Source organism: Glossina fuscipes, unplaced genomic scaffold, assembly GCF_014805625.2.
Source record: "Glossina fuscipes isolate IAEA_lab_2018 unplaced genomic scaffold, Yale_Gfus_2 1, whole genome shotgun sequence".
Taxonomy (NCBI): Eukaryota; Metazoa; Arthropoda; class Insecta; order Diptera; family Glossinidae; genus Glossina; species Glossina fuscipes.
Window position 1 is genome coordinate 29,342,723 of NW_023998415.1, and position 13,514 is coordinate 29,356,236.

At 34.7% G+C, this 13,514-nt stretch overlaps 1 protein-coding gene across 1 annotated transcript in view; it reads left to right on the forward strand.

Annotated features, from left to right (window-relative positions):
- LOC119632661 (prickle planar cell polarity protein 3-like) overlaps positions 1-13,514 on the forward strand; it is a 31,841-nt gene that overhangs the window by 12,411 nt on the left and 5,916 nt on the right. Inside the window, exons 2-3 of the mRNA XM_038025680.1 lie at positions 11,912-12,288; positions 12,363-12,607. Of these exons, the coding sequence (XP_037881608.1) occupies positions 11,912-12,288; positions 12,363-12,607 (622 nt within the window). The remainder of the gene's footprint in view (positions 1-11,911; positions 12,289-12,362; positions 12,608-13,514) is intronic.

Here is a 13,514-nt window from a genome sequence, read left to right on the forward strand (position 1 = left end):
AGGACATTGAAAAGTTTAACTTTGATATAAAAACAATACAAACAAAACAAAAAGTTTCAATATCATACGTTGGAGTCCAAGACAAGTAACTGTGGATGAAAGTCGTGTGTGTGTGTGTAAATGTCGCTTTTCCGTTTAATATTATATCCCGTAGATAATAAAATTTTACGTTTTAGGCTAAACCGATGCTTTCGGCTAAGCAAGCACGGAAGGGAGAAGGAGTGAAAAAATGAATTAAATATCAATCATATCGCAACAAATATTAATCAACAACATCAAGTGCATTATTTTTGATTTAAATTGCGTAAGACTTTCTTCCTTAATGGCTTGTTGCTAGCTTGTTAATTGATTCAATATTTTCACATTTAGTTTGGCCACTTGTTTGCGTAGCACTCAAAGCAGCCAACGATTATCAACCTGAATATTTCCTGAATATTTCCTGAATATTTATTAACCGTTTGAGTATCAGACGATTTTGAAAAAACATTGTCGAAGAATCCCAGACGGCGCGATCGCGCTGCTTAGATTTGATGTCGAGAAAACCCAGACAGTTTTGATAAAAAAAACTGTCGAAGAATCCCAAGCAGCGCGATTGCGCTGTTTAGATTTTATGTCGAGAAATACGAAGCGGCGCCATGGCGCTTGTTTAATTTTACGTCGAGAGATATTCTAAATAATAAATATTTCAAGTTTGTTCCACAAAAATTATAGAAAAAACAACACCAAAATAGAAATTTTTATTTTGTAATATATTATTGCACTACTATAGTACTATTTCACCTATTGTAATTGTATTGCGCTCGACTTCGACAATACGTAACGCACCGTCAGTTGTCGACAATGCTCGAAATGTGCTGGGTTTTCTCGACATAAAAATTTGAGCAGCGCGATGGCGATGCTTGGTACTCAAACGGTTAAGTAGTTCCATATTTTGTCCTCTCCAGGAATTTTCTCGTCACTTCCATATTCATTTATCTCTTTTTTTATCTTATGGCCAAAAGATCAAAAGATAAAGGCAACTAAAATAATTCTTTAAATCTATTATTTTTGCCAGCATCATATGATGCCTTAGTTTCGTTTTGATTACAAAGCTTGATAGCTTCGATGCGTTCACATAAATGTCTAAAATTTTCCATTGGATATCGAGCAAGTTCTCATACGTTATCGCAACATACGCGTCGGCAACAGGAACTATGGGCTCAAAAGTGGAAAATTACTATCGAGCTAACTCGAGGACGAGAACTACAGACCGGTCCTGAGATTGAGTCACTTTACAAGTGATTGATGTCACTTTACAAGTGAATTTTTTTATTTTTTTTTGATTTTCATTTCATTGGTAAAAATTGTCAATAATTTTTGATTTAAATAATTTTGAATTAAATAATCAGTTAATTTAATTATTATCAATAATAGGTTACAGAAAAAGTGATTGTTGCAGTAATAATAGCAAACTATCCCTTCCACTCCACTATACTATTTTATGTAAAACTTTTGCATAAAAATAGAATATCGAGTAAATTAACAGTTAAAATTATACAAGTATGTGATTCAAAGTGAATCATGCATATTTTAGCGCTTGTAATCAAGTACAGTTATGGAGTGCTATAGAAAGCTTTCAACGTCAATTGCAAACCCATGCGAATTAATGAAGATTTTGACTCCAATCGGCAATGATTTTCATAACTTTTACAATGCTTGCAGTGTATTAGATTCGTCGGGCATTCGGAATTTACGATCTCAATTTTTAACGCATAAATACCTGGGCATGTGGCTATGAATATTCTTATGAGTAATTTTATAAATAACGGCATGAAAATATTGTAACCGAGCAAGATCGACCATTCAACGCCTTACACCATATCGCCGCCTAATACAATTCTTCATTTATTTCTTTGATTAAATAGTAGAAATTATTTCTGGTTTCTATGGTACGGCGGCATACTTTATATGAAAAGCCCTACATCGGCCAGAGATTAAAACATACGCCCATATGATGCAGTGGCCCTCTAGGTGAAATTCATATTAAGAACTACTATTTTCATCATTTATCTTAAAAACGAAACACTTTTGTTATATGTGAAGGTTTGCTTCTTGTAGTAACGAATATAAGGGAGAGGATGCAAAAAATTGTCGATAAATTTGGAAAATTGCAAGTTTTTCTGATATAAGAACTTTTTCTCTCCACAATATGAAGAGCGATCGCAAAAATGGTCTCAAATTATTTATAAAGATGCTAAACACAATCGGACTAGTTGTAAAGAGAGTGAGTGAGAGAGGGAGACAGGGAAAGAGAGATGAAAAAAGAGCTGCTTTTCTAAATAAGATTTAATAAGCACAGCATGAGAAGCCTTAGAAAAATCAATCGTTACCAAGATTGCCAAATTATTCTCGCCCTAGCCGCCAGAGCGTACGTTTTCCTAAACTTAAGGCATCACAGTTTTACGACTGTGCCCAAAATTGCAACTTGATTGCTTAGCACAAAGCAAAGGAGCGGGATATCCGTTCTCTGAGACAGCAGATGTATATCTCCTTTCTGCAGATGCACTGATAGCAAAATGGTTTTCTCACGAATATCGCGAAAAGTGATAAGTAATAAGGGGCACTACGTATTTAAATAAAATTCACCCCATGGCCACTTACTTTGCTTGGCGAGCAATTACAGACAAAAGAAATTAACAAAACATATCGCGATGACTTATCGCAAGGAAAAAAAATGATGAAAATTTCCTTGCGTTGGTGGTGTCAATGATAAAAATCGGTAGCGCCTTATTTATGGGGCATGAAAATATATGATGAGACGACCCTGATGAAGTTCGTATCGCTTACGACCCTTGGAGCACAATGCGCATTTATCTCTTGCACAAACCGTATGCATTCCCTTAAAGCTCATGACGAATGTGTGCCCGCTGATGCTCTCCACAGCCGATGCGCCATTGTTCTTCTGTACTACGCTATTTTCATGATAAGTCTTCTCTAGAGATAAAAAAAGATTATTTACCAATTAAACTATAGGTAGAACTACTTTGATTTTCCAGGTGTCCCACCTCTTGCTCTTGGAGATATTCGACGATCACTCTATTTTCAAAGACGGTGCCGTGCCTGCAGAAGTCTCTCCTGCCATCTCTAATGTTCATTTTTTTTAACTGAACAAGCACAAATACTACTCGTCCCCTCCAGCCCCACTTTCCCTGTTCCCCATGATTTTCCTAATTGCCTACAATTCTTTCTAACTATGACCTTTGATTATACAAAGTGAACAGAGAGCGAAGAAGAAGCAGAAACTGAAATTAACAATTTGTGGAATTTTGCTCGTGTATCTCTGCTGTCCTTACAGGCAAGTAAGTACTGTGCGCTGTTTAAATGCGTTCAAAAGTTTTATTCTTTATTGTCTATAAAACAAATCCCAAGTCGATGACGCAAGCCGATGATCTTCACTGGCAGCAGAACTTTCCATTTTATTTTATATTTGTATCTCGAAAGGCCCAAGAAAAAGATCAGAATATATTTATCATATTTCCCTTTTAAATTTACATTCCTTTATTTCTCTTTATAGTGGATATAATAAACGACATTTTGACGGATGCTTATCTCGTTCTCCAAATTAGTCATCCAAAAAATAAATAAGAAACTGTGCAAAATGTTCCCTGCATGTAATATGACGCAAGAAAGAAAGAACAAAATTGATCCGTTAACAAGAGAACAAACAGAGCACATTACCTGTTGAAAAATTGTAATGTAATTAATTTTAAAACGGAAACACAATACAAGAGCCAGCCGTTTTGCTTTTAATCTTGTCAAAATCTGTAGTTTCCTCAAGTTCTGTATGTAAACCTAGGTAACACCCTACCATGGTTAATGCACTCTCGAACGTCTATTAATTTTTCTGAGTAATATTTTTTCGTTTTATCTAAATGCTCGCTTATGCAGTCATTGTCATTGGTGCTAATGCTAGTGACAGCTGTTGCTGTTACTGTTGCTGACAGGCAAGAAAACACCTTCACCTTGCACATTGCTCAATGGCTGTGTGTCAATGTTTTTACTCTTTATTCTCGCTTTTATCATTGTGTGTTCGCATACGTATCGTACATTAACTCGTAACCGCATTTTATGGCCAGGCATAAGTAAAATTTCAAATATGTTATGAAATCAGTTAGAATTCGAAAGTTGAACGGAACACATTATATTATACCTTGTGTGTAGGTGGTTGTGTAAGCGCATGAGTGATATTTTCAAAAATATTAAACAAATTGCGCGCGCGTGAACACGCAAAATTCTGTTGCAAGCGAAACATGAAAAAAAAAAAACTAATAATAATAACAAAAAACTTCTCAAACGGACAGAGGGAGAAATCTTTATTGAATTTATGTGAATAATGAAACTAAAATGTCTGCGTGTTCACTTGTGTACGAATAACATGAAAGCATTATTCTTGCTACATAAATATAAATACTCGTATATAAATATCATCAATTAACGCGAACGAATAGATCCGCGTAAATAAATAACCCGTTAAATGTAAATAAGTTATCACTACCTTACATGTGAATTTGCCTATGCGGTTGCAAATAACATCCGATAGAAATCAAAAAATATCATCCATTACCTCTCCCGTAATACATTACATACATAATAACCATATTTTTTTTTTTATTATTTATTTATGTTTTTCTTCTGTTTTTTTTTTGTGTTAATATCACTTCCGTTTTCTATCTCATATTATTAGTTAATCTTATCAAATATGTATTTTTTAAATATGCTTTTGTTTTTCTTATCACAGACAAAATGTATCTGAAAATTTCGCTTACAATATCGCTTAATATCACTTGAAATAAACTATTGCTACAATTGACAAAATTCGTAAACGCCGTTACGAAGCATGTGTTTTAACGTTTGGTAGTAAATTTAGCATACCTTTCTTTCTCGCATTGCCTGCCTACAAGAGTAATGAGATTGATAAGTGTAAGATGCCGAATCGATTTATTCATATCATCCTGCGGTCGATTCTTGAAATATTCAGAGTTACGCTTCATAGTAATTAAAATATGGCTCTTCGATGTCCTTCGACGAAATTTCAATCATAAGTTGGAAGAGTATATACTAAATCACATAAGCTACAACCAATTATCAATCGAAACTGTGTTCATCTAAAAATTCAGTGCCGAAGCTCACTCTACAGTTTTTCCATTCGTGTTTGTGTCGATAGATGTGCAAAATTCGTTTCCAACTTTTTCCATTACAAGTCGCGCTCATAAAAATAAATTCGTTACTTATAAAGAGAGAGCGTGACGAGTACAATGCAAACGGCCTGACGAAATGGATAAACAAGTTTCGTACTTCATGTACATATGACTTAGCACTTGATTAATGACCTCTATAGGCGTATTATGGCGATCGTCAGTAAGAAGATCCAAGAAGTTCATCCAGATAGTTATGCGCTCAATCGTTCCGATCGAACACTCACTATCACGACTCACAGTACGGGGGCGATGATAGCTTTCTTGTTTAAAAAGCAACATTCATAGAATAGATGATAAAAACTATATAATATAGTCCAGAGATTGGGAAAATCTCAACTATAGGATAAAATTATCAATAAGTGAAAATACATTTATTTTCCGTTTAATTTCACATTTTTTCTTAACAACTTTCCAATGCATTTAGGATATCTTGATAATCTCTGAGAAGAGGTTCTTCTCAAGATATTTTAAATATTCGGTTACGACTGCCACATTTCTCGCTTCGATGAAAAGCATTTTCAGATTTTGCTTCGAATAAGATTTCAAAACTTTTCATCCAAACATTTCTTCCAAACATGTTTGCGCCCATTGCAAGTTGTTGGACCTCGACAGGCTGCAAAGATTAAGACAGAGAAACAGAAACTTGAAGTAACTTGTTGAAAGGTTTTAATTATTTCACGTTAATCTTTAAAAGTCTTAACCAAAGTACATGAAAGTACATGAGATCTGGCGACAACTGAAATGAAGGTCTAATAAGAAATCTATAGTCTTATGGCAGTTGTTGAACCAATATACACTCACAAAATATATATCAAAGTTGTCAAAATGTTGTTAAATGATGTTGATCTCGAATTGTCCTGACTGCGCGCCCGGAAACGCAGACGCAACAATTTACGACTTTTTACCCAAGATCCAAGACAGATATCTATCTATTAATTGAAGTTCATAACAAAAAGCTTATAGTTGGATAAATTCCAGATCTTAGACTGGTCAAAATTATGGACAAAAGAAGATGAAAAGCCAAAAAATTTGCGATTAATTAAAGCTATTCCAGTGTACGCATGCTAGGCGTTCAAGTAGATTGATGCATTCCTTAGAAGAAAGTTTTAAAAGGTATTTCTCTGAGACCGTTATCCGTCGCTATCTACGCACTTGTCCTATATTTCTGCCAAAAATGTGAATTCTCTGCCGAAACGGCATACCGCCCGATGAGACTAACCTACGGTTCTAGCTAACCCGGACTAATCCATGAGTTTTTGCGCTTGGAAGGTAAACGTCTTTTCTCCCTTTGCATCCCCTCCCATCGTCTGTCAACATCTCGGAATAGTTGATTCTAACTGTTCGAAAGTTCTGTCAGAGTTTTTGTACTCAATTGGATCCAATAAGTCGTGCAATTCATTGTTTTCGAAATTTTTCAGCAATGAAGGTCGAAAATGCAATTTTGAGCTATCCCTGATTAGCGTCCGCATACGCTGAATAAATCAAAAATACTAAATGGAAAACTGCTATGTACGTAGAGGAAGGTCAAAGTCGCCGAACTTAACCATTATATGCACTGGTATTTCACATTATTTTATCATTTTTATCTGTTCAAGTCGCTGGCCAAAACTAACTGAAAATTTCTAATAAATACCCAGTGATATATAAAAGTAGATCCGCATACAGTTGCTGGCCCATTTGGAAAATATATGATACAGCCGTTAGCAGCAGCAGCGCGCCTAATATGCCTGGCCTGACATTAAAAAGCGTAATTAACATTTATTAAAGCCTTATTCACACTGCAACTAACACAAATCTTCAATCATTATTATGATTGCACTGCACGCATAGTTTTGTCGGGCAAATTTATGGTGTGCTGAGATAGCATTTTTTGACATTAAAATCCCAAGAGCATCTGTTGATATGCACAAAACATATAATCGATAATCTATCGTTCAATAAATCCCGGGACAGAAACAAAGAAATGCCAATCACGAAACGGTAAAATTCAAGTGACAAAATTTTAATGACATTTTGATGAGTCGCTTACGGGTTGTAATGGTTGCAGAAAGAGTGTTACTTTCATTATTTGATTGACTCTTGGAGGGAGAAAATATCATTCAATCGCAGCATTGGTTTGAAAGGTGCTATTTGCTGAATTTAAGCAATGTCAATGATGTCAATGGGGGTGATTACACTAGAAAAAAATCTTACAAATTATTCCCGATATTCTCGATAATCGGGAAATGCAATTGCAAAAGAAAGTGACATAGTACAGATATCAAAACGTAATCTACTCAATATTTTATAGGAAAATTTGGGTGGCGGAGCGCTGTTTACCGAAAGAATACAGCGGCTACTTACAGTGGCACATAGATATCGTGTCACCCGTCCATTGTTGATGTTAAAATCGGAATTGAGGACCCACGCGCCAGATAATAATTTGCTTGTAAATGTTTATTCAAATGTTGTTCGACGAAAAAAGTTTTGGATCAAATAATGAGATCATTGCAGAATCCGAAGGGTGTTTTAGACGTCTTGACAAATCGCTCTATAAAAAATTGTATCATCCTCTTGAGATAATTATAATAATATTTGCCACTTAGTGTCGGAAACTTTTCAGTGAGCATACATACATATATGCGTGCATATGTCCACCTACGCATACACATGCATACATGCTCGTATGTGGCCTGTATGTATATAATTATGTATGCATATGGCTAATCGAGTGCTATATACTCATAAAAGTCAATTTGCATTTATTTAACAAATGCAAACATAATTATTTAATTGAAAGCATATGACGATGAGAAAAATTTATTACAGTGTAAATGTTTTTCGTCATCGCTGTGTTTTGCATTAGAATTCGCTGGGTTGACATTTGAATTTGAAATTGGCATGGCATTCGTTTCGAAGGAAGTATGCAAGCAATAGTTTATTTGAATATGTAATTACGATACATGTTCACTTGTTTGTTGTCATCTCTGTTATTGACTGAAAACTTTCGCCCTCAATTTTTAATCTAAAAACGAAAATCGAATAAAGAGCATGCATATATATCATCACAAAAAATTATTACTTAAGCAGTAATTCTTGCTTCTTGAAATCGCCATTAAATGCATAAGATAAGATGACGCATAATACAGATAAATTCTGATAAGTGGATTAGAGAAATTAATCAGAAAATACGGGAACTAAAAATGTGTTTCATTTTTGTAGATGGACAGACGGACCGACACTGTCACAATCAAAAGCATTTCAAACTTTACATTGAGATAGCTTCTTCTTCTTCTTCTTTTTTTTTTTTTTTTTTTTTTTGTTTCTCTCACCTTTTTCATTACATTGTATATAATCTCGCAAACAAACATTAAGTCTGCGCTTGAATGTGTGTCGGTGTGTCATCATAACGGCATTCATACAAAACATAAAAATTGCTTATCAGCAAAATCATCGCATACCATATTTTGCGGTGCTCGGCTTTAATTTAGTTTAAGTTTTATCATAACGTATCATATTATCATCAATGTCGTATTACAAACTAATATGAAACCTCTTGCAAACAATGCATTTGCATTTATCTTATCATTTGCACCTATCGTTCGTTCGTTTATTCTCATTACCGTATTTTCTCCAAGCTTCCCTTAATGAAAAGTTTTAAGATAATAAGTTATCTTTGCCGTTTTATCATTTTTTCAAACGGAATGTCGCGTATACTCAATGAAAAACGTATTTATTCCTATTAGTGAATTTACCTTTATCTACCTGGAAATATATATATATATATATATATGTTTACATATATAAAAATATTTCATTAAAGTAACGCTTAAATGGTTTATTAAAAATAATAATAATAATAATAATAATCAGTAAAAGATTCCTGTGTACATATATACATACATATGTAGATGAAATTGTAGAATTAATATAAATTACATACAAATGAAAAATGGTAAAAATGTTGGACTTGGATCGTCACGCAAATTGTCCGCTGTGGGAAGCGTTGGCATCAAAAAACGTCCCATGGACTGGCATGCGATATGCTTGTCTAAATGTCTTGCAGGCCTATTGTAAGGTCTTTAATAAAAATGAAATCTATGATCTAATTGTCAGGTAAGAAAATAATCTCCGCTATAACCTCTAAGTGCCTACGTGCCTCACTCTCTCTGTGTGTGTGTGTGTGTGTTTGTGTTTGTGTATGTGTGTTTGTGTCTGTGTGTATGTGTGTGTGCGTATGCACCAACAAACAAAACGTAAAAAGCTTCCTTTTGTTTCTTATATGTCATCATAGATTTTCGCAAGAAAAACTTGACAGAGAGCTTTATTTTAAAAGTTTATGAATTTTCTTCTAACATTTTCAAGCGAAACTGTTAATCTAACATATTTGCCTTCGCTTTTACTTTCAGTTTTCAGTTCAGGGGTATGCATGCACGTAAGGGCCCTCAGGCAAATGTGCAAAACGTCGCAAAATTTTCGATTTTTAAATATAAGTTATGATGATTATAATTTTCCAAACACTCTACACGAGGAGCTATCGCAAATTTCTCAAATACTTTCTGAAATTGGCATAAAAACGGATGCCGCAGATCCAATAAACTATATCCGTATTTATGCAAAGATCTTTTCTCATTTTTTGTTTACGCATATGCGTATTGGCCGTACTATGCAGGGAAGCAAATCATTGATCGAGAAGGATTGTCGATAGTCGGCGAAGGAACTGTTTAAGGCGCGGAAATTACTATCACTATCCAGGAGAATAAGTTAGGCCGCAAATATTTTTGAATTTAATGAGAAGAAGATTGACCTCAAACAGACATGCCGAGAGACTTTAGTAAATCGAAGCTGCTAGTCATACTGATCAAGTCCATATATATATATATATATATATATATATTTATTTCATTTCATGGTGCCTCTGATTTGCATTATAATGCATTGCAAATATTTCGTAAATTTTATACATAGTTGCAGTGATTATATAATATATAGTTAAGCTTAAGTTAAGTATATGCAAACTCGTTTATGCAATCGTTCACCTAGGTGTTCAATTGACTTTTTCATTGGATAAAGTTGAACTCAATAGATTTCAATAATTTTAATGACCAGTTGTATAGTTGAAGGTAAAATCATAGTCGTTGGCTACACTCTAATTATCTGTTGTTTTCACTGTATCAGAAATAAGCAAGAGGTTAAAGTTAGTTTTAATGACTCAATCATCCATGTCTGTCATCATGTTGTCTGTCTATAACACGTAAAACAACTGTCGTTGTTGACAGACCAGAAAAAAGCCTATCTGAAAATCGTAATACCTTATTGTGTGATAAGTTCGACATCTATGATCTTATCGTGAATGTATCTATGTTTCACGAAAAAGGTTCCCCTTATCCAAGAATCCTCGCAAACCATTGTAGTAAACCTTAATAGTTGTTACCTTACTAAAGATTGTGAAAGCGAACGAGAAATTAAACCAAATTCAAAACATGATTGCTGGTAATAGTCGGTTCAAATTTAGCCTACGGATAAATAGTTTTCTTTTTCGTGGTTATCTTTGCGTAATCGTCGCTACATTAACATAAATTAAATCAGATGAGTTATCGAAATTAGGAAAGATTTGAAGATTGCTAGCATTTCCATTACCCATAAGTGCGACGCCTAACCAAACACAATGAAGAAATGTCCATTTTATTGCTTGTGATCTGATTAAGGAACCTGGGACTCCAGGACCATATTTATTGCTGATCAAATTAAGACCAACTATTTCAAATCTACTTTCGTCACTTTCAAAACAATCTCTCGCAGCCAAAATTTTTCCCAATTCTCGAAACAGTTGTTATAGTCGAATTCCGGTACGGTCGTTGAAGCTTTCTGAGATTCCGCTACGATCTCTGCAAGCAAGTCGAAACATTGTCCCCGAAGTTACCCTTGAATTTAGAAAATAACTAGAGGCTGTATGAGGATAAATCAGGTGAATGCGGTGGCTGGGGAGCGATATAGCTTGAATTTTTAATCAAATTATTTCGAAGATCTAGTGCAGAAATTGAGTGCCTTTGGTACCAATTGGGGTTTGACGTATTTCAAGCCCAAAATGTCCTTTAAGTCTGTGTTGACTCAAATGCCAACAGCGTCAGCAAGGTGCCTAATTGTTGGTGGACGATTTTTGAGCACAAAATCTTTAATTTCTTTAAGAGGGCTCTCTCTCGATCTTTTTTGAACTATATATATATATATATATCTATTTTTTGCGTCGCAAAAAACCAAGCGCAGGTAAAATACTAATGATGTCTATGATGTGAAATTTGGGGCAGACTACTGTCACAGTACTACCGATTTAGAAAAAAAAAATGGTTCTGATGTTCGATATATCTGCGCAACTTATTTTAAAGCTTAGTTTTTGATTTCATAGCATTGTGTGAAATGAAATCGAATAAGTGAAGAAAGTAAACGCATCGCCCTTATGTTTGAGTGTCGATCGCAACAAAGGAACGGGCATATACTAGATTTGCCTTTCGGCAAGCATGCATTGAGGATTTCCGATAAATACGAAATACTTGTGAATAATTTTTTAGGTAATTGTTAGTGGCTACGGATTTGAGACACTTGTATATCGTGGGTGTCTCTCATCTAACCTATTGCAGATTATATGAAGAGTAATGAAAACAATTTTCTTCGATATTTTCGTGTTTTCTTTTTAGAAAAACTTGCCAATCATGTAAATGCCCCCGCGAAGCTCATGCAATTTATCAACAACAAACGACATCAGTACATGAACGCTTAGGCTTCAAAGTCGTTTCGCCGGCTGATTCTGGCGTCGAACCAAGAGATCTGGGCTACACATGGGTGCCACCTGGTATACGTTCCTCTTCGCGTATTAATCGATACTTTGAGCAATTGCCAAATAATAAAGTGCCAAAAATCGGAACTGAAGGAGCGCGTTATCGCGAACAACAGATATCGTATCAGTTGCCCAAACAAGATCTTTCCCTTCAACATTGCAAGCATCTGGAAGATCAGTATGAAGCATCCTATGAAGATTTCGTAACAGCACGCAACGAGATTTCATTGGATATCGGTGAGTAGAGCTCTCCCATCGCTCTTACAATATAATGATGAAATCCTAAATCCGAAACTCGATTTATTTTAAAGGTTATGTTAAAGATGCTCCATATGATGAACATTGCGCCCATTGTGATAACGAGATATCTTTGGGTGAGATGGTAGTGGCGGCACCAAAATTCATCGAAAATATTATGTGGCATCCGCGCTGCTTCACCTGTAATATTTGCAATGAATTACTGATCGATTTAACATATTGCGTACACGAAGATAAGATCTATTGTGAACGTCACTACGCAGAATTGTTGAAACCTCGTTGCGCCGGCTGTGATGAGGTAAGTAGTGCACCTCTCTCTCACCTTCTCACAATATTTTCTCCTATTGCTACGAATTAAATTAAGTTAACCGATAATGTGGAAAAATCACGCAATTCTCTAATCATCCTTAAGTATAAAACGGGCGAACATTAGCAATTATTTATAAGTTGAAAAAAAAAAAAAAGAAGAAGAAGAAGAAGAAATAAACAAAAGAAACTGTTGTCTTAAGGTTACTATCAAAAAAAAAATTGCTTTGCAATTTTCACATACACAGTCACGCGATAGCTAAGACGTAAGTAAATATTGCATAACTGAAATAACACGTTCCTTAAATGCTACAAATACGTGAAATGCAATCATTGTTAAAATTTTAATTTAATTGTTAGAGTCCTCTGACACGAAGGCCATCTCCATTCTGCCTCTTGTCTTGTTGCAATTTTCGCATTACAGGTGCGCCAGCCACAAACTTTTTCACCCGATCACACATATCAGACATAGTATCCTTTTTGCCGAGCATGATTGCTTATTCTTTCGCATTCAACGTTGATTACTTGGAAACGAACGCATTGCGAAACAATACTTTGTCTGCTAAAGAAAGAATTCAAAGTTTCTTTTCCCTTTTTTTTTTTTGTTATTAAATATTATTATAAATATTAGCGGTTCCGCAACCGCATTCTTATTATATTCTATCAAAATTATCAAGGAGACAATAGCGAAAGTAAATTAAGAGGAAAAGCAAGTGTAAAGTAAGTGCATTAATATTATTGATAAATATCTTATTTATAAGATTTGAGAAATCACAGTCAATTGGTGTTATTTAAAGTTATTTAAAATAAGTCAAAGTGGCATAAGAAACGTGAGATTTCATAACAAATAATAAATCTTTCTTCTTTCGATAATAATATGGCAACACCCATTGAGTGAA